At 43.7% G+C, this 21622-nt stretch overlaps 1 protein-coding gene across 6 annotated transcripts in view; it reads right to left on the reverse strand.

Moving 5' to 3' along the window:
• The window catches only part of BMX (BMX non-receptor tyrosine kinase), a 49210-nt gene extending 28329 nt beyond the window's left edge, over positions 1-20881 (reverse strand). For 4 of the 6 annotated variants that reach the window (XM_025857776.2, XM_025857774.2, XM_073902054.1 and 1 more), the window contains exons 1-6: positions 20740-20881; positions 14633-14779; positions 13487-13591; positions 12024-12105; positions 7399-7518; positions 4497-4561 (exon numbers count right to left, since the gene is read on the reverse strand). In XM_025857776.2, coding sequence (XP_025713561.2) covers positions 4497-4561; positions 7399-7518; positions 12024-12105; positions 13487-13591; positions 14633-14779; positions 20740-20742 — 522 coding nt within the window. In that variant the 5' untranslated portion in view covers positions 20743-20881. Of the gene's footprint in view, positions 1-4496; positions 4562-7398; positions 7519-12023; positions 12106-13486; positions 13592-14632; positions 14780-15746; positions 15847-19935; positions 20271-20739 lie in introns of those variants that run through there. The other 2 variants (XM_073902053.1, XM_025857775.2) reach the window with 2 other exon arrangements.
• Positions 20882-21622: the final 741 nt, after the last annotated feature.

The following is a 21622-nucleotide window of genomic DNA, read 5'->3' on the forward strand; positions in this document are numbered from 1 at the left end:
GAAAGAAAAAGAAAGAAAGAAAAAGAAAGAAAGAAAGAAAGAAGGAAGGAAGAAGAGGAAAGGAAAGGAAGAGCAGGGCAACAAGGGCAGTACTAAGTATTGGCAAAGATCTGGAGCAACTGGAACTCTCATACTTGGCTGGCTGGAGTTCAGAGTATATAACCACATTGAAGAGCTGTTTGCAGAATCTACTCAAGTCAGGCGCGCACATACCCTACGATCCAGAAAGTCTATATGCACACCCAGCAGTGAAATCAAAAGACACATATAAGAATGTTCGTAGCAGAATTATTTCAATTCGATAAGAACTGGAAATGACCTAAATGCCCGTTTAAAGGGTAAAATAATAAACCTATTTGATACTAAACATAAGGCGCTACCCTTCTGGCCCTGAAGATGGAAGAGGGGGCCAGAAACTGAAGAATGTAGGTTGCCTCTACAAGTTGGAAAAGGCAAGGAGATAGATTTTTTTCCCCCTAAAGCCTCCAGGAGGAATACTGCCGTGTGGACCCATTTTATTTCAGACTTCTGACCTTCAGAACTTCAAGAGAATAAATGTGTGTTGCTTTAAGTCACTCAATTTGTGGTAATTTGTTACAGCAGCAATAAAACGAACATAAGGGTATATTCACACAGTGGAATCCTATACAGCAGTGAGAGGAAATGACAACCACACACTAAAGTGTGGGCCAATCTCATAGGAAGACAGATAATACGCGACGATATACTTTATGATTCCATTTACATAAAGGTCAAAACCAAGCAAGTGAGCTATGATGTTAGAAGTCAGGCTAGTGATTGTGCTCAGTGGGATGTAGTGACTAAAAAGGAACCTGATGGTACCCCTGGGGTTCTGTGATGTTCTGTTCCTTGATTTGAGGGAGAGTTATATAGGTGTGTTCTGTTTGTGAAAATTCATCAAGCTGAACACTTCGGGCTCGTATACTTGTCCAAGTGGATGTTATACTTCAATTGAAAATTCACATAAAAAGATATAAGCTCTGCATTTAATTTTTCATAGGCGTATTTTTACTTTTTTGCAGGGATCGACATCCTGGAAATTTTCGCTCTGCAGGACACTGCTGTTTATGAGCTATGCGGTGGTTCTGTCCAGAGATAAATGCTGTGGAAAGTTCCCTACACGGAAATCTGAACAGAAGGGCTAGAAAGTGGATTTTTAATTTCCTCAGCTCTGCAAAGTAAGCCCTCTACTGAATGTTCTGGTAAAAACAAAACAAAGGGAAACGTGTTTTTCATGATACTCTCGCTGATCCCTGATCCTTTAGGGCAGCTTACAATCAAAACAGACTTAGAAACCCTTGGCCAGTGATCTGCCTGACTGATAATTTTCAGCACATTTCCCCAAGAATTCCTTGCCAGAGATTAGATGCAATGGTTTCTGGCTCCTAAATTATCCTCTGCTCTTAGATTTGTTTAAAACAAATTTTACTGGATTATAATTTGCATACCATATAGAAGGTATAGAATTTGGTGACTTTTAGTAAATTTATCAAGTTGGGCAACCATCACCACAGTCCAGTCTGAGCACATTGCCGTCACTCCCATAAGACCCCTGTGACCATTAGCAGTCACCCGTTCCCATCCTGGCCCCGGGCAACCGCTAATCAACCCTTTGTCCTTGTAGATTTACTTATTCTGGACATTGCTCTTAGGTGTTTAATAAGGCCATAATTTTCAAGCTTCAGGACTGGAGCATGTACCCAAACTAAAAGAGCAATGTTGCTGATAACAAAATAAAGCCCTCAAACCTTAATAATTGTATTAGTTTCCTCGGACTGCCATGATAAATCAGTACACATTTGGTGGGTTGAAACAACAGATTTGTTCTCTTGCGGTTCTGGAGGCCTCAGGTTCGAAATCAAGGCTTCTCTATGGCCGTGCTCCCTTTAAAAGCTCTATGGAAGAATATTCGATTGCTTCTTCCAACTTCTGGTGGTTCTAGCATTCTTTGACTTGTGGTAGCATAACTTGAATCTCCTGCCTAGGTGTTTGTTTGTTTGTTTGTTTGTTTGTTTAATTTAAATTCTAGGTAGTTAACATACAGTGCAATATTGGTTTCTGGAGTAGAATTCAGTGATTCATCATTTACATACAACACCCGGTGCTCATCACAGCAAGTGCTCTCCTTAGTACCCATCACCCACTTAGCTCATCCCCCACCCACCTCCCTCCATCAACCCTCAGTTTGTTCTCTATCGTTAAGAGTCTCTTACGGTTTGTTTCCCTCTCTCCCTTTCCCCCATCCTTGCCATATGTTCATCTGTTTTCTTTCTTAAACTCCACATATGAGTGAGATCATATGGTATTTGTCTTTCTCTGACTGACTTATTTCACTTGGCATAATATACTCTAGCTCCATCCACATCCTTGCAAATGGCAGGATTTCATTCTTTTTGATGGCTGAGTAATATTCCATTGTATAGATATACCACATCTTCTTTATCCATTCATCAGTCGAGGGACATTTGGGCTCTCTCTATAGTTTGGCTATTGTGGACATTGCTGCTATAAACATTGAGGTGCACGTACCCCTTCGGATCCCTACATTTGTATCTTTGGGGTAAATACCCAGTAGTGCAATTGCTGGATCGTATGGTTGCTCTATTTTCAACTGTTTGAGGAACTTCCCTACTGTTTTCCAGAGTGGCTGCACCAGCTTGCATTCCCACCAGCAGTGTAGGAGGGTTCCCCTTTCTCCACATCCCCGCCAACATCTGTCGTTTCCTGACTTGTTAATTTTAGCCATTCTGACTGGTGTGAGGTGGTGTCTCATTGTGGTTTTGATTTGCATTGCCCTGATGATGAGTGATGATGAGCATCTTTTCATGTGTCTGTTAGCCATCTAGATGTCTTCTTTGAAAAAGTGGCTATTCATGTCTTCTGCCCTTTTTTCAAACTGGATTATTTGGTTTTTGGTTTGCCCAGGTCTCTAAATGGCCTTCTACACTGTGTATCTCCCTGTGTCCTCTCCTCTTCTTATAAGGACACATTCTAATCCAGTATGATCTCACCTCAGTCCTTAATTAATTACATCTGTAAAGACCTGTTTCCAGATAATGTCACATTTTGAGGTTCTGGGTGAACATGAAATTTGGGAGACAATTTAACCTACTCCAGTGATGGATTTCCTTTTGTCCTTCCTGTTGGTTCATAAAGATTATATTTTTTTTACTTAGAGAGAGGTGTGTGTGATTGTGTGCAGCTGAAAATTAGTGCCCAAGACACCATAGAGCTAATGGATGGGTAGAGACACTCCTTTACTTTTAGGACAGCTTCTAGAGCATCATGGGGAGGCCATTTTATGTGCCCCCTGGCACTTGAGGAGGCTGACACCTGCCTGGGAAGCCTAAAAGCAGGAGGCTATGGCTACAACCCCAGGAAAGCAGAGCAAAACCAGAGCAACAGCCTGTATGGTGAGAGTCACATACAGTTGTACTAAGCAGAGCAGTCAAGGTTTTGTTTATCGTACTGTAGGCCAACTCCACCCTTGGGAGAGGGTTCTGGGAGCCACCTTGAAAGGAACTCTGTCCAAGATGGGTGAATTGACCCAGCAGAAATGTGAGGAGTAGAAACTCAAGAGCTAAGGGTCAAGACTACCCCTCTGTCATAAAACTACATGTGGATCTGCACACTCGTGGTGAACCCACAAAAGTTTCCCATAAGCTAAAGAATCAGCATTAGGAAACTGTCTCACCCAGGAGCCACCCCTACCAAAATCATGATGGGATCAGCCACAGATGACTGTTTTGCATTAGACCCCCTCTTCCTGGGCCCCAACCATGACAGCGTCAGAAATCTCAGCTTCTCCATGGCCCTCTCCCCAAAGCAGGCTGCCAGCTGATGCACACCTGAGCTATGTGAAGGGGAGAAGTTGTAACTTGGAATGATGTTTGGGGTCATATGACTAAAGCATTGGATGGGACAATTGAGAGGTTCTTCTCATGACTACCAGTAATTGGGACATTCTGTTTCCTCGGCAAGCAGCTGGAAAACTATGGAATCTCCCTGAGATTCCATTCAGGGACAGAGAAGAAAGCCCACCAAGTGGCTTTGAAGGGATAACGGAGGGAAAGAATTAGGTTATTTTCTGCTTGTGACCTATGGTGTCCCATCCTTTGCCAGGATACTCACATGAGGCAGTCTTGGCCAGGCTGCTGCTGGGGGAGGAATGACAGCTAATAACTCATGTGTGAGGCCATCGTAAGGACATCTCCCACATGCACCCATTTCTTGGCGACTATTTCTGTGCTTACATGTCAGAAAAGGCCCGGTTATTAAGTATAACAATATAAAATGGTAAAATGATTCAATATTTGACCATTCAATACTGCCGCTGCTACCAGTGATAGCTCACCTTTGTCCTCTCTTTGCTAAGCAGTCTGAATGCAGCCCATATTTTCGAGTCTTGAATCTGGCAACTCTTGGTTTATTTTAATATATCCTGGCTATGCAAAAACTTTTAAATATCGACTTACCACTCTGTCTGGGAAGATGGGAACTCTGTGTTTCTCTTCATGGGTTGTAATGTGCAGATCAGCATCTGAAAAGAAACACCAAGTAATATCAGCAGAGACTTTAAAAAAACAAAGCAAACACCCAATGTTAAGAATCAAAAGATTGAACTAGCTTACGGGATCAATGCTTCAGATGACGTGAATTTAGACGCAGCATCCGGAGTGATTTCGTTGTTTTCCTGTGTAACACCCAACTCAAACACCACTCCTCCACTTTTGATTATCAATATCCTCCCCCCAAATGGATAAAAAAACTCAAGGTCCTCTAAATCCTGTAAACTATTAATTTATACCACATTTCCACCTTGTATTTGAAATACAGATATCTAATCTCGTTGGGTAGTACCTATGATGCTAGGGGTCAGAATCCATGTCTGATTCCTCTTTGATTGACTCATATGAGATGCTTATAAGTAGTTGATTTTTTTTTAGATTTTATTTATTTATTTGAGAGAGAGAAAGAGCACAAGAAGGGGGGGGTCAGAGGGAGAAGCAGACTCCTTGCTGAGCAGAGAGCCCAAAACGGGGCTCCATCCTGGGACTCCGGGATCATGACCTGAGCTGAAGGCAGACGCTTAACCGACTGAGCCACCCAGGCATCCCCAAGTAGCTGATTTATAAATGAACAAAAACTATCCCATACTTTTTTCCATTTCTTGTGATAATTGTTGATTTCTCTTTCCACTTCCACATGTAGATAGATGCCCAGGCTATGGGTATAAAGCCGTTTACGTGCCTTCTAAGCAGAGCGGCCATACAATTTACTAACCAGCCTGGAACATTTCTTACAGGGATAGGTAAGCTTTTGATAATTGTGCCGGGCCACCAGCTGCAGAATGAGACTGATCCAAACAAACTGGGGTCTATGGCAAACTTACTTGTAGGCCACGTACCCTGGAAAAGGAATGGTCCAGGGGCATTTGGGAGACAGAAGGAAGCCAGGCTCTCAACTATTTCCTTCCTGGTAACTGTACCCTTGGGCAACCCTCTAACCCAGCAGAGGAGTAAGTTATACTTGGCTAGATAAGTGATATCATAGCTGCTCATGGGCCACGGCTCCTCCAAATTCTGTCGTTTTCCTCAGAGGCTGGAAAAGAGCCTGCTGTACCCAGAACATACGGCAGATGCCATCCAGACCGAGCCCAGGAAGATAATCCCAAGGGAGTGCTCTCTCTGGCCCTTTTTCCTGCTTCTTCCCAGGGAGGTAGGGTCAGAGCTAGACTCTGACCTGCTGGGTAATGATGCCAGATCGTGGGCAGAATAACTGGGGGAAAGAATTAATGTTCTAAGGAAACATTATTCCTCAGCCCCTTACAGTGGAGGGAGGATCCATATACAGTAGTTTCTGTATAGTTCATTAAATCACGATAATTCCCAAGTATAAAGGGCAATGTGATATACTTAGGATGAATAAATATTCACTGTGTAGTCTAATTAAGATAGAAAACACAATGAACATTTATTCATTGATTTTTGTTGTCAAATTACTAGTAATACCATTAACAGGAGCGTCAGGTGTCAATACTATAATGGAGTGGATTTGAATAATAGCTCATGTCCCTGTGGGTTTTACAGTTCATAAAGTCACCGCCGATCTTACTCAATTCGTTAAAGTTGTAACCAAGCATATTTTGTTCAGGCTGGTAAAACTGTTACCAGAATAAGTTCTCCTTTTTAATTTATTCACAACTTACTGTTGTTAAACAGTGACAAATTCCTAAAATATATAAGACTGCCTCATGGGGTGCCTGGGTGGCTCAATCAGTTAAGTTTCGGACTCTTGATTTTGGCTCAGGCCGGGATCTCAGGATCTCAGGATTGTGGGATCAAGCCCTGCCTCGGGCTCCTCCCCGCTCGCTCATGCATGCTCTCTCTCTCTCAAGTAAATAAATAAAATATTTTTTTAAAATCTTCAAAAAGAAAAAAAGACTGCCCCGTGTAAATATCCTGAAGATAGGATGAGACACTATAGGAGCACAAGCAGGAAACAACCTAATTCTTTCCCTCCCTTAGCCCTTCAAAGCCACTCAGTGGGCCTTCTTCTCTGTCCCCAGATGAAGTCTCAGCCAGATTTTCTTAGGAATATAACTCTGGATAGAATCTGATTGCGCTTAAAGCAGACCCTTCACTACCTTCTGTGGTGTTATTAAGAAATCAGTAAACATGTACAGAATGGTAAGCCCTTTAAATATGCCTTTTAAAACTTGGTCATCCATCACTGTGGTATATATGGTGATTCAAAGTGTTACTTAAATATTATCTTTTGACATTTTTTTAAATTTTATTATGTTATGTTAGTCACCATACAATACATCATTAGTTTTTGATGTGGTGCTCCACGACCCATTGTTTTCGTATAACACCCAGTGCTCCATGTAGTACGTGCCCTCCTTAATACCCATCACCAGGCTAACCCTCCCCCCTCCCCCTCCCCTCTAAAACCAAAACCTTTGACATATTTTTAAAAAGATTTTTTTTTTTAGTTTATTATTTTAGGTTATGAGCCATGGTGATATGTTCTCCACATTCTACCCATTTGGAGTTTATCTTAAACCAGGAAGAATTAGGGGAGGAAATAACCAGCGCCTTGCTCGATTCATGATTCCAATTTAAAAAAACATTTCTCACGAAATGAAAGAACGGCAAATGTTAATATTGTTATTATTTTATGACTCAGTTGACCCTATAATTGGACTTCATCTGCCCGATAGCATTTTTTGAGGCTGGGTTTTCATGATGTCAACCAAAGTGGCACATCTTGTTTTCCCAAGCTGGGGAACTGTTCTGGAATTTGGCAGGTTTGCCTCATGGGGCACCGTCCTCCCAGGGCCCAGCCCAGTGCGGGAGGGGGGGGTCACCTTACATGCTTCCCAGAGAGTACATCCTGGGGCTGCTTTGCAACTCTGCTGGCAGCACAGGAACTTTCCATCCACGAAGAACCCACTGTGGTACTTGATCAGCAGGTGGGGGTTGCCCCTTATCTCTGGGGAACAGGCAGGAAGAAAACACAGCATGAGCAAATGTTGGCCCAAGAGAAGAAACACATTCAGTAAGCGCTGTTATCACAGAACAATGAAAACCTTATTTTGCCAGCAACCAGGGTAAGAGCAAATGGTTCCCGAAGGATATAAGTCTTTCACTCATAAGTTAATAAGCCAAAATTTTTTTTTTAAAAGTCTACCCAGGTATAGAGTGAGAACAACACAATATCTTCTATCAGTCTTACAAAAAAAAAAAAACCCTAGAAAATGTATATACAGATTAACTTGGTGATCTAGGGTTTTAGAAATACATCTATAAAGGAAACAAGTGGGTTAGGGCACGTGGGGTTCAGGAGGCTGAAGGATAGTCCTAGATCTCAGCAAGAAGAGAAGAAGGTTCTAATGAACATGTATTTCCCTCTGCTCTTCATTTTGAAACCTTTCAAAGGCACAGATGAGTTTCAAGACTAGTACAATGAATGTCCGTATACACTTCACCCAGACTCACCAATTTTTAATTATTTGTCGTATTTGCTTTTTCTCTTTCTCTGTGTACATACATACTATTATTAAAAAGTTTTAAATTATTATGTTTTGTTAACCATTTGAAAGTAAGTTGCAGATATCATGACCTAAATAACGTTGCCCATAAATACATCAGCATGTGACTTCTGTTAGTAGGGACAGTCCCTTACATAACCATAACACAATTATCAAATTCTGGAACTTTGACACGGATACAACACTATTGCTGGGTATTTTATGTTCAAAATTTTCCCAACTGTTCCAGTAATTCCCTTTATAATCATTCACTGTTTCTGATTGGGGATCCAATCCAGAATCACATATGGCCTTTAGTTTTCTAGTTTCCCTTGATCTGGAACCGTCCCTCACCTCTGCTTTGTCTTTCGTGACTTTGACTTGTGTACACTAAGGAATGGATCATTTGTGGGGCGACTTTTCTAGGAATATGTGCCTATTTCAAAAAAATAATGGGAATAGGACAATGTTTAAAGAAATGAAATTTTTTTTCAAATATGCTGTTATTTTTTAAGTATTTATTCAGTCACTTTAGAGAGGGGGAGCGCAGGAGGGGCAGAGGGAGAGGGAGAGAGAATCCCAAGCAGACTCCGCGCCAAGCGCAGAGCCCGATGTGGGGCTCGATCCCATGACTCCGAGACCACCACCCAAGCCGAAACCAACAGTCAGACGCTCAACCAACTGCACCACCCAGGCGAAGCGCCCCCAAAGAAATGAAATTCTAATACTGGAGTAGACTACTGTTTCTACACCACATGAGCCTCTCTCAAAATACAACAGAGAAACCTACAAGGTTTAGTAGAGAATAGTTCAAGAAGAGTCTCTAGGTGGGGAGGGCTGATTCTATGTGTGACTTCAATTCTTTTCTTCTTGATTTTATATTCATCTTAAGGCTTCCTTATTTTAATCCCAGGAGAGTTCTGCTCCTCCTTTCCAACCCCGATTCAAGGAAGTGTTTGGAGATAATAAGTGCTTTGCTGGGTCATCAGATCATAACCAACCATAATGTATGTAAAGCATCCAGCACAGCATTTGGCTCAGAGCACGTGTTCAACGAACAGTGGCTTTAGGTGTTATCTTTCCCTTAGTTTAGCTCAGCTCAGCTTGGCTGAAAGCACTGGTATTAAAAAAAAAAAACCAAAAAACTTTTACTAAATATTAATGGGAACTAAAGGGAAATTATTACAGAAGTCACAAAAAGCAAGAGGAGTTAAGATTATAAAACACTAGTTTCTGACTAGAAACTGGTCCCAAATGGTCATTGCTATTCCTTGGGCACATGACTTGCCTTCCTGCTCTCTGAGATGTTGCTCCCCATGTGCCAGGATTCCTGTTATTTCCTACTACATGAATTTCGTTTCCTGGGTAACTTTCTTTTCCAACCAAGTCCAAAAGTCCACATGGCGACACTCCCACCATTTAATAATGACAATAAGAGGAACTCGTATATATTAATGTGTGTGTATAGGAGTTTACATATTTCCCCTCACATGTATCATCTCGTTTAATCTACTCAACAGCCTTGCGGGGAGTTGTTAACTGTCTTCGTGGCACTTACAGAGCTAGGTAAACCGAGATGCAGAGAGGTGGCCTAACTTGCTCAAGTTCACAAATCTCTAGTAAGTAGCATATCTGAGACTCAGCCCCAAGCTTTTTCTACCATAATCCGATGCACAGATGCCAGCTTCCCTGTAGAACCCCCTTCGGTTTTCGTTTTTGGAAAGAAGGGCACGCTTTATCCACATCTGGTCTTCTGAATTCAGAGCCATGGTGGCTGACACGCCTGAGTCCTCCCCACTCAGTCAGCCCAGACCTCCTGGGTATAGGTTACCGTCTGGAAAATGCCGTGTCTCCGATGCCCCCTCGGTTTATAATGCCCGAGCTTAATAGCAGACAAAAAGACTTCACAGGGGAGAGGACTTAAGTGAGAAAACTTCTTTGTTTTCCTGCGGCGGCGGTGGGTCGGTTGGCCAGCCTGACAGCTGATACCGTCCTCCTCTCTTGTTTCCTTCAAGCTGACAGCCAATCTCACCCACCTTCTCTCTTGCAATTTACCAGCAGGAAGGCTAGAAAAACCAGATAGTGACTTCTAGCCTCCCTTGCATATAGAGGTGGCCATGAGACACAGTTCCGGCCAGTAAAACATCTACAGAAGCTTGCAGGAGACGCTTCTGGAAAAGCTCAGAGCCTTTCCAAGAGCCTCTAAGGGTGGCAAAGCAGAAAGCTCGCAGGAGCCTGGGTCCCTACTGACTTCCCTGAGCTGCTGCCCCTGCCCTGGACCGTTTACCTCCGGACTTGTTAACTGTGTGAGAGGAACCGACGTGCATTTGTTTCAACAGCTGCTTGGCGTCTTTTTACCTGCATCCCAAAGCATCACTAACTGATGCACACGGCTTCCTGTGCGCATGGCAGCCCTAGTGATAGGGTCCCTCTGAAGTTTTACGAGGGGCCAAGAGATTCACCTTCGCTTTTTCTCTCTGCTCTCCTTTATGTTCCATATGCCTTTACCTGAGCTCTCCAGGGCCCACCCAAACCTGCCTGCCGTACATAGTTCCAGAAAGACCCACAAAAGACTCTAGGGCATGACTCATAGCTGCACACCGGAGGTGTCTACATAGCAACTGCTCCCAGGAAGTCCCCCCAGAGGAGACTGAATGGGAAGCAGCCTCTAGGGCTGGCTCGTCCTGGAGGCCCCACTCTAACCACAGTGACTCACGTTTGTGTGCAGGATGCTTTAATATATATGTGAGTCATTCATTTGTGGCTCAAGATCACTAGAGGAAAAAAGCAACGTGACCTCCCGTTTTATAGGTTAGGAAACTGAGATCCAGAGATATGAGATGTGAGAGAGGTTTCATTAGGTGACACAGCAAAGCAGGAGTTGGATGTAAATTTGTCTGTCTCTAAGACAGATGCCCTTCTCACTTCAACAAGCTGGGAGCAGGGAGAGGTAGGCTTCTCCCCTCACTGGACCACCTGACTATCTTACAGGATAGGTTGCTAAACCCTTTCATGCAGAGGAAAAATGAAGCCCTATGTGTAAAAAAAAAAAAGATGTATTTGCAACAAAGTGGAGTAGGGGGTTGTCTAACGTGGTATACTTTGAAGTACACTGCGAAAGAATCCTAATCGAAAGAAAACAAAACCTCACTCGATCTGGGGACTTAGTATCTGAAATTCCACCAGTAGAGTCATTCATTCGAGTTGTATACTGTCCTCATACTATCACCTACCTTTCAAATAAGAATATCACGGGGAGAAACATCACAGCGCCAAATTACCAACAGTGTTCTCTCTTCTACTGCAGGCTGTCACCACAGCAACCTGAGAATCCCTGAGCAAAAGCTCCATTAAATCCCCAGTTTTGCCTAGGGTTGATACCATACTGGTTAAAAGGCCGGGTTGGGGTAGTCGAATTGTGAGTTCGCCATTATTAGGTACGTGACCCTGGCCATGTCTCTTTAACTTCACTTATCTGGAAAAGGGAGAATAAGATTACCCCTTTCCATGGACTTGTCAAGAAGATTACTCAAGGAAATGCTTTACGAAGTACTTGACAAAGCAGTTGGCAGATGATAAGTCGTAGGATAGAACTTTCTGTAAACAGCCAAAGTCCGGTAGCCACAGGCCTTGACATAGCCCCAGGAGAACGGAGACTGCCCTGGGAAAGGGAAGCACAGTGGGTGGGGAGCAGGTGGTCTGGCTTCCTCCAGGCTGCCTGCCGGGAAGGCACAATAGCTCGCTCTGTGCAGGGCAGGAAAGGGAATGCGAGCCACAGGTTTGCTCCATGGGACAATGAGAATGCAAAATGACAGTGAGCCTGGCACGTTCTCCGTTCTCTGAGGTTCCTGGGGAAAATCAGCAGATTCTCTCTTGGCCATGGGTCCTTCTGCTGCCATATCTCTCCTCCACCAAGCCTCAACAGAACTCCAAGGAGGACTCCCTTTAATGACTTTTTAAACATTACCTTTTTGTAATGCTTTCAGCCACTGACTTCGGCTCTCTTCGTTTGATGCATAGACATAGAGAAGCCCGTCTTTATAGACAATCTGGAAAGGAAAAGATTGGATGCATTTAGATACAATTGCATCCATGGTTCATTCCGGCGCAACTGCACATTTCCTGGTATCCCAAAGAAAAGTTGAGTTTGCTTATAAAATATGCATTTGCTCTGGAATTAGATGGAAAAAAATCTAGTTATTTTTATCCTCCGCCTCTCAGTTTGTTTTATCCCAGACACCCCGCTTCTACACTTGGGGAAATCACAGCAATGATGCACCTGACATCAGTGAACATTGAGGTCTCAGCACGGGTGCCCTGGACCATGGAGAATTATAAAAGTCTAAAATGTTAGATATTACAGGTGTCTCAGGAATGTTCTGGTCCATCCACTGGCCCAGTGCATGACTCTCTTTATAGCCCATTGGAAAATGTTTACCTGCTCTATCCTTAAAAATATCTTCAGGGACGAAATGTCCTTTACTTTTGCTAAGCCATCCTTGGCAATTTCCATATATTCTGATCATTATATAGTTCATACTTATATTGAGTAAAAATAGGTCTCCCTGTTACTTCATTCCCTTGGGTCATGTCCCTCCCCAAGGAATCCCCAGCAGAAATCATTGTCTCTTCTTTAAGATGCTTGTTTAAATGTCAGAACATTCTAAAGTCTTCCCCGGATCCCTCTCTAGTTTATTCATTCAGTTTTTATGAGTAAATGATACAGATCCTTTATTAAATAGCTACTAGTTTCTGGGCTCTTTTCCTAGACACTTTAAGATCTTAATCCTGTCTCGGCTCTGTGAAATATGGATGATTATGCCCACTTGGCGCATGAAGAAACGAACTTGGATAGAGGGTTGGGTGCGTTGCCTATGGCCAGTACAAGCTGTGGGGTTAGAAGCTCTGGGTGCCTCCGAAGCCTGTGCCCTTTGAAGCGCCCCATGCCTCTGTGATACGAATTTGAAGCATCTTCCAAGAAAACCCCCTGGTTTCTTCCAATCGGAGAGTGAGGAGTGAATCTTCCGCTTCCCAGGACACCACAGCTCCTTCAACTTAACACTCACCTTCATTATAATGATCTGCAAATGCCTTGGGGACGAGGGTGGCATTTGAGTCCTTGCAGTGTGCCTAGTACCTTGGAGCCCCTTGGAAAAATGCTCAGCAAGGTTTGATGAAAGAGACTGTCGGGCCCCAAGGCAAGTCAGCCCACTGTGGCTTACTTGCTCCTCTTTCTTTCTCTCCCTCTGGGGAAAGCAGATTGGTAGGTTGAATTTCAACAAAGTGCCCAGCTCCCACCTGGGGAGGTTCCAAGCCTCATCATTGTCTTGGCCATTTTGCAACATCTTTTGTTATTGCCAATAGATGGAGTTCGTAATATTACAAAATATACAACAAAATATAACAAAAACATGTTGTCCCTCCTCTTACCTGAAAAGGGTACTGTCTCTCCACAGGGGTCTGCTCCTCAAGATTGACTTTCTCCACACATCTGATTTTCTTAATCTCAATGGATCCTTTTCTGCTGCCCCTTCTCTGATTGAAAAACCAAAATATAAGATGTGTCATGCGATAAACAATGGGACACAAAGAAAAGCATAAAGTGAAGGTTATCCTAGGAAGGAGATTGAGAGATGGGACGGGTATGTGAGAATTTTTCCAGGTATTCCATCATAGTCAAAATCCAGTGGCAACAGAATATATGAAAGAGCCCAGAAACTATTTTCGGCACAAACTCATATACTCCTACAAAAGCAAGTCTAGAAGCAGCCCTTAATTTTGTTTAATAATCTTGAAACATATTTCCATCACCTGCCATGTGCTTAATCTATGGAAGATCAAGATTTAACTCCAGAAAGCATCTTTTAAAATTTGGCGGCGGGGCGGCGGGGGGGGGGGGCGCGGAGAGAGGGGGAGAGAGGATCCTAAGCAGGCTCCACGCCCAGCACACAGCTGGATACGGGGCTCGATCTCACGGCCCTGAGATCACCACCCAAGCCTAAACTGAGAGTCCGAGGCTGAACCGACTGAGCCACTTGGGCCCCCCCCCACCCACCCAGAGAGCATCTTAAGTTTGTTTCAATTTTAGGACAGTATTTTAGGATTTCTACTCTGATAGACTTCTTAGCTGAATAGAATTAGTCTGATTTCCAGCACGGTGTTTCTTATCTTCAGCACTATTTAGGGCCAGAGAATTCTTTGTGATGGGGGCTGTTCTGTACATTATAGGATGTTCAGCGGCATTCCTAGCCTCTACCCACTAGATGCCAGGAGCCCACTAGACACCCCTCCCCAAATTATAACCAAAAACGTCCCCTGGGGGCCAAAAATCACCCTCAGTCAAGGACCAGTGTTCTAAAGTCACAATTTGCCTTACTAAAATTAGCCAATATTTTAAAAGCCTTGATCTTGGTTTAATCATACCTTGGTTAAGAAAAGACAATGTGATAAGTGAAGGAAAGTTGATCTTGGCTGTGTGAGCTAAGAAACGGGACATTGTTTCATTATAATTAAGCACTTTGTGGAGACTCAAGAAATATAAATAGTATAAAAACAATCGAATAAGCAGGGTCTCACCATTTTGTCATACTCATAGTAGGAGAGATTTGTTTTGGTTAAAACAAAAAGCCTCTCTTTGTAGTTACTTGGCGACATTTTCTTTTTTTGCTGTGACCTTTTGAGAAGAACTTCTTCTAGAATGGATTTTGTGTCCATATTGTCGTCCTAAGTAAAATAAAATGATGAAAATGAGTGTTTGCAGCACCCAGCTACATTCTCTTTTAGCCTTCAGAATTTTGAGTCAACTGTTTCTCATTCAGGGATAATATAAATAATACAGTTTTTACAAATCAGGTTTAAGATTAGCGAAGTAATTTTAGCTGAGCAGACTCAAAAACACATACACCTGCCCTTCATTCCTACGGCCTTGGCCCTGACTTTTATAAATATGTTGATTTGTTTACAACATTTCATGTGTTTTACTCGCCTCCCACTCCGGATCATAAATGCACTGTCTTTGCACTACCCTCCAGACCACCTTATCAAACTTCTCCTTATTCCTTAAGCATTCTGTAGGCATTTGTTGAATCGAATTGGATATGATCAAACTTTGAAATATTTGAACTCCAGACAGCTCAGCATATCTGAAGTGACTGATCAACACATTTCTCTCCATCACTGTGGCTGGCTGTTTAACCAGATCATCCGGGCCACTGTGAGACTCTGATATCATTGTAAGTGATCCCCACAGTTCCCGATCATGATCCGATCTTTAACATAAAGGACAGGGGTCTACTTTTCAATATTTCTGAGAACAAAACATTTAAAAATGCCATCAAAATCAATCTAAAAGTACTGAACAAAATTGGTACCTTACAAACTAAAAACACTTTTGCTTTTCCTTCCAAAGCCATGGAGAACATTAAAGCTTAAGGTAATCCTAGGAAATAAATCCATTAATTTTTTGGTTCTACTAAGACTGTTGCTTCAACCCTCAGTCCGATATCAGGTCTGGTAATGAAAAGTAATGTTAAAAAAAAAAAAAGTAATGTTAAGCAGCAGGCCACAAGAGATCAACTTTCTTACGTTCTTCTTTGCTTTGCGAAATCACATGAATACTAGCAGTCAGATGTTCAATAATTTCTATCTTCCTTTGTTTACTGATAATCTGAATGTCATTAACTTTACTCACCTTGCATTTGATCAGCCGGGGCGTGCCTGTGGGTCCTTAACTTCAACTCTCCAGCTCTAAGCGAAACCTTGCTGCTCTGGGGCATTCATGTTCCCTCTGGCTATGCCAGGATCATGCATTACAAAGAAAATATTTGCATCCTATTTATCACTCTCCATCAGGAAGCACCCACATAGGCATTGCTCTGTGTGGATGGGGAGGGTCGCCAAGTGAACCTGTCCAATCACTAAAGGCCACTTCTCAGTGGCCCTGAGCATAATGGACCCACTATGGCAGGGAAGTGGGAGGGAAGGGAGACACACTGAATAAACCACAGTCAGGTCCAGCCAGCTTCCCTCCTAACATAGACCACACCACTCTAGAAACGGGAATCAAGAAAATCAGCCTATGTTCATTATTTATACAGATGAAGTGGCTATTTATTAATCCCTCAAATGTTCTCTAAAGGCATCGTTTGATTTAGAGGCAGAAGTAATGGAAATCTTATCCATTACAAATCTTATCCATTGGTTACTTTCTGTTTTGAATATTGTTTTAGCGGGGCGGGGGGAGTCTAATTCCTTTGGGAAAGTAGAGTGGGTTTCTTTTGAGCACAGTGGGTGCTATTTGTCATGGTCACTGGTTTCTTGGCCCCCGGACTCAAAGATGGGGCAGAGGTTGGGGGCAGTAAACCCAGCCTTTGTTAGAAACTCTACATATGCACCTGTTCAGATAAGATGATTTTCTACATCCAAAGTCTATGGCCGGAAGAGAATTTCCTTGAAGACTTACTGAAACTGTGGAGGATCTAGTTTTTTGGAGGTACATTCCCCTTTTGGGGAGCCATACCATGCTGGGCATAGTTTTAAGGCACTTTTGCCTTTTACATCCCTGTGTTCTAAAATTTTACTAACTTAAGCATACAAAGAAAACTGTGAAAACTTTTGTCAAATGTCTTTTAGATCCACAGCTAAAACATGACTCCTTAAAGCGGAATGCTAGTTAAATAGATCTGGTTAGTTGAATACAAAATTTTTACTTTTAAAAAAAAAAAAAAAACGTTTACTTTTCAAAACTTTTTCAGATACTGAATGAACTTGTAGCATTAAAAGCACTGTTTTAAAAAGGCAAATCCCAACATCCCGGGTAGGAAGCAGCCTTTCCCCGTACTGCATGACCATACACACACTTTACTGTTTATAGAAATTTACATTCGTTACATTAAAGATTTGGGGGGGAGATTTTATCTAAAAGATTAATATGGCGAGTCACAGACACCACTGACAAATGAAATTCACAAGGTTGCTTCTGTATATTGAAGGGAAGAAGAATGTTGTCTAGAAAGGAGGGTACCAAGTCCTCAAGCACATTCTCTTGTCAATCTCCAGGGCTTCATTCCTGTTGTTGCATCTGATGCAATATAATTTGTCAAATTTCGACAAAATTGTTCATTCCAAAGCTCTGCCTTTTGTGAATTTTTTGGCTTTCATTTCTAAAATCGGACGTGATGTGTGTTTATTCTACAAAATTAAGAACTACCAACAAGCAGAAGAAAAAAAACCTGTTAACATCTTGGTGAACGTACCTCTAGATTTTTCCGAATATATATGTGCATGTGTCTATTTTCACAAACATGAGCTCATACTCTGTGCAGATAGGTCTGTAATCTGTTGTTCTCACGTAACACACACCTGGGGACACATGTCTTTGGAGACCTTCAGAGTTCTATTCCCTCAGCTGGCCCCTGGAGCTTCCTAACGAACTTGAAGAACCCCGTTTTGATGACTCACACTTTGGTCTCATCCAGATCAGTTTCTTCTAGGACAGTACCTGGTTCCTGCTCCAGTTTGGACCTGCCTTTCTACTTCTATTTGCTTCTATCGCTTCCTTGTACTCTTCTCGTACATTAGCCTAGATTCTAAAATGAAGGCATTTCTATGGTCTCCCTTGGTATAGGAAGAGATAATGAGTGATGACTAATTTTTATAAATGTAATATTGCCTCCCTGTATCAGGACGATAAGTCGACAGGCTCAGGTACCACTGTTGACTCAAATGCCTGCCCGACAGCTAACAAATTCGGTTCTGCCTGCCCACATATAAGGTATATTCAGTTGGGAAGGCTAAAAAAAACACTTATAAAATGAAATGAGAGAGGCGCCTGGGTGGCTCAGATGGTTGAGCATCTGCCTTCGGCTCGGGTCATGGTCCCAGGGTCTTGGGATCGAGTCCCGTGTCGGGCTCCCTGCTCGGTGGGGAGCCTGCTTCTCCCTCTGCCTCTGCCTCTCTCTCTCTCTGTCTCTTATGAATAAATAAATAAAATCTTTAAAATATTTTTTAAAAAATGAAACGAGATCCTAAAGCTCGTTAGTATTAGCCAGAAATCTATTTCCATAGAAGAGCCAGCAGAATTTGGCTGGGCTCTCATATTACCACCTACATGGAGTAGATACATCAATTTGCTTACCAAATAGCCCAGGCTGCCTATTTCCATAAGCACAAGAAACTAGAAAGAGATTAAAGTGCAGGGGAGGCAAAAACAAAAAACAAAACCAAAAATACTGTCAGAGACCAATATAGTATTTTCTCTAGGGGAGCCAGCAACCGTCATGTAACCCATAACATGAGTAAGAGGTGAATGCTAAATTAACGTGACTTGGAATCTCCATGGTTACTTAGCATTTGTAAGGAAATATTATCAGGAGAGTAAGGAGTTCAACTCTGCAAGTGTCTCCAGCACACTTGATTTTGAGCCTGCAGCGTGCCGGACCTCGAGTGAGTGGTTCCAGAAACGAGAATCAGCTCTCCGGACCTCGAGTGAGTGGTTCCAGAAACGAGGATCAGCTCTCCACTGCCCAAGTGACAAGGAGCAGACTTGAGAGATAGGTTTCATAGCTAATTAACGTGCGAGGTGGCCGGAGGGCGGTGGACTCAGAAGGCATGGAGGAAGTTACAGGGCTGTCATTTATGAGCTGGGTCACCCTGACCGAACCCCTTCCCTGCGCTAAGCTTCAGTTTTCTGATCCGGATATATTAAGATGGGTTATATAGCTCTCTCAACTTTAACGGGACATGAATGAGAAAGCTTATGTCAAAGTTCTGGGCACACAATGGGCACTGAACCACGACTGAAAAAGAAAAGGAGGGAAAGGAACAACTGAAATGCTAGAGCAGAGCCCATGTTCTCTTTGCTCTGAATGGCCCAAGGAAAGAAAGTTGTTTCTTTTACTTAAGATAACCAAGAAAGAAGGGAGGACATTAAAACTGGACCTTGAAGGATATGAGTGATTGTAGCAATAATAATCCTAGCTACCATTTAAAGGGGGCTTGCGTTATGCCAGGCACTATTTAAAGCACCTTAAAAATATGCATTCGTGGGATGCCTGGGTGGCTCAGTCGGTTAAGCAGCTGCCTTTGGCTCAGGTCATGATCCCAGGGTCCTGGGATCAAGTCCCAAATTGGGCTCCTTGCTCAGCCGGGAGCCTGCTTCTCCCTCTGCCTGCCGCTCCCCCTGCTTGTGCTCTCTCTCTCTCTCTAGCAAATAAATAAAACCTTTGAAAAGAAAAAAAATATGCATTCGTTTACTCTGTGGGGTAGGCCTAACCCCCCACCCCCACTCCATCCTATGGGGTATGTCGTAATTTAGTCACCTTATGGAGTGGTTAGGAAAAAAGCAAAAGGTGATAAAGCCATGTCCTAATACCTTATGCTGAATTAGTAACACACAGCACTGCTTAGGTGATAGAGGTTGGTCAGGGGAGAAGCACCCAGCTGGTGGGTTCAAATCCCTGCTCCAGCTCTGTGCAACCTGGCGTGTTACTTAACCTTGCAAAAGCCCATCTTCCCCATCCGTAAAGGGAGTAAAACAGTAACCACCTCGAAGGGTCAGTAGGAGTCGAGAGAAAACGGCAGTATGATGCCTAGCACGCTCGCAGATACTCCCCAATTCTGTACCCCTTCCCCTCATCACTCCCTAGGTAAAGTTAAAAAAAAAAAAAAAGACCACAGGAAAGGTTAAAAAACTGAAGAGAATGAAACGAGCCTTGATGATAAAAATCTCAGTTCTCATCCCTCTTCCCCAGGTCCTGGGGATGGGAGAGCCCGGGGCGGGGGGGTGCGGTGTGTGGCAGGAAGACACCCCGTGCATTGTCTTGTCCGCAAGCCCCTGCCCTGTACGTCGGTTTCAAGCTTTCAGTCCTGGGCCGGTTTACCTTAGATTCAGGGTGAACCAGCCCCTGACTGACTGTGTTCTTGTGCCACTGGGTTTCTTACAAATCAATACGTGGATGTCACTGCAGGTGTGGTCCACGGACTGATGGTATCAGCGGAGCCCGGGAGCTTGCGAGAAATGCAGACGCTCGGTTCCCACCCCAGACCCTGAGAATCTGCATTTTAGCGAGATCCCCAGGTGCCTCGTGTGCTCATGAGAGTTTGGAAAGCCCTGACCTAGAGCACGATACACGTGCACTCCTTCTTAAATCCAGTGAACTTGCCCTGGTCCGCAAGAACTCTCAACATTATCTGGCCGTGGCTGTTCCTGAAAGCTTCACCTTCCCCCATCTTTCCATCGCCACCTAAAATCCCCCCAAACCCCAGACGTTGGAAGCCTTCAGGAACCTGAGAACAAATATTTGTAGCTAAAGTAACACCATAAAAACACAGATTAAATAAAAGCGGGTAAGAGGAACATCTCTGTGTCTTTTTGGAAGCAGTCAGGAAGCCAGTATGCAAAGTCGCGGAAGGGCAATGCCCGCGGACGAGGCCGGAGAAAAGCAGCAGAGGAAACGCGCTGAGCCCGCCGGAGCTGACGGCCATACAGACACACAACCTGACAGCCTGCCTGAGCGAGGTTGCTGAGCTGGGGGAGGACTTGGCAGTAAAAGCGTCGCAGGCCTCCAAATTACATGGTCTCATCCAAAGTCCCCGGAGGAGCCCCAGCTATTTCATATTCGTCATTCTGAACCTATTTGCCTGGAGGATATGACATCGTGTGGCCACCTGCCGCCGCAACGCACCATTCTGGCTCGATCCGCTGCCGGGGTCCACCGCGCTGCGGTTCCTCTGCTCTTGCCCGAACACAAGCCCCAGCTGCCCTCCTTCCAGCCGCAGCAGCGAATGTCTCACATTTTCCTGGCTGCTGGGTCAGAAATGGCTACATTACTCAGTGCCCCCAAAACGTTTATTGTCCTGCAGGGGCCTTACACAATCCCACAGGAAACCACGATCAACACTTAGCCAACACTTGTTGATCTGATTGAATGCAACAAAAACGGAGACAAAAGCCTATTTCATAAAGGTTCCAATTTTGATAACCACAGCTCGTGTTTTTCCCAGGCAGCCCTCGGGGACATGTGATAACCCTGCCTTTGTTTATAGAGCTCTGGGCTGCAAAGGACCAGAAAATAGCTCGGCAAAACCCCACTTCTGACGCTGACTTCTCTCACGAATCAGGAAACCATGAGGTAACGCCGAAGAGCGCAGAGAATAAGCAATGAAAGCTTCAACTCAACACTGGACGAAGGGACGCTGCAGGAAATGTGGCAGAGGAGGACAGTTAATATGACCGAGAAGGAGCACATGTCCACACCTTAGATTATTAAGAAATCCAGAAGTGGAAAAGAGATCGCATTGGCTCCGGGAGCAGGCACCACGCTTGCAAGGAAAAAGTGTGATTGTCACTCGACGTCATTATGACAGGGTCGCAACTTTTGGCTTTCCTCATGCCACCCTCTTCTCTGGTGCACACGGACTCGTCCTATGTGATGAACCTGATGAATTCTTTGAGGCTCTGCTATCCACAGCCGGAGCCTCATTAACTCATACACGGCCGGCTACTTTAACTTACTTGGAAACATCCATGGTGTGACGAAATCTCGGGTTGGCAGAGGGGAGCGAAGC

The sequence above is a fragment of the Callorhinus ursinus genome, unplaced genomic scaffold (genome assembly GCF_003265705.2).
Source record: "Callorhinus ursinus isolate GAN/ISIS: 27379988/994484 unplaced genomic scaffold, GSC_fseal_2.0 scaffold16, whole genome shotgun sequence".
In the NCBI taxonomy this organism is placed as follows: domain Eukaryota; kingdom Metazoa; phylum Chordata; class Mammalia; order Carnivora; family Otariidae; genus Callorhinus; species Callorhinus ursinus.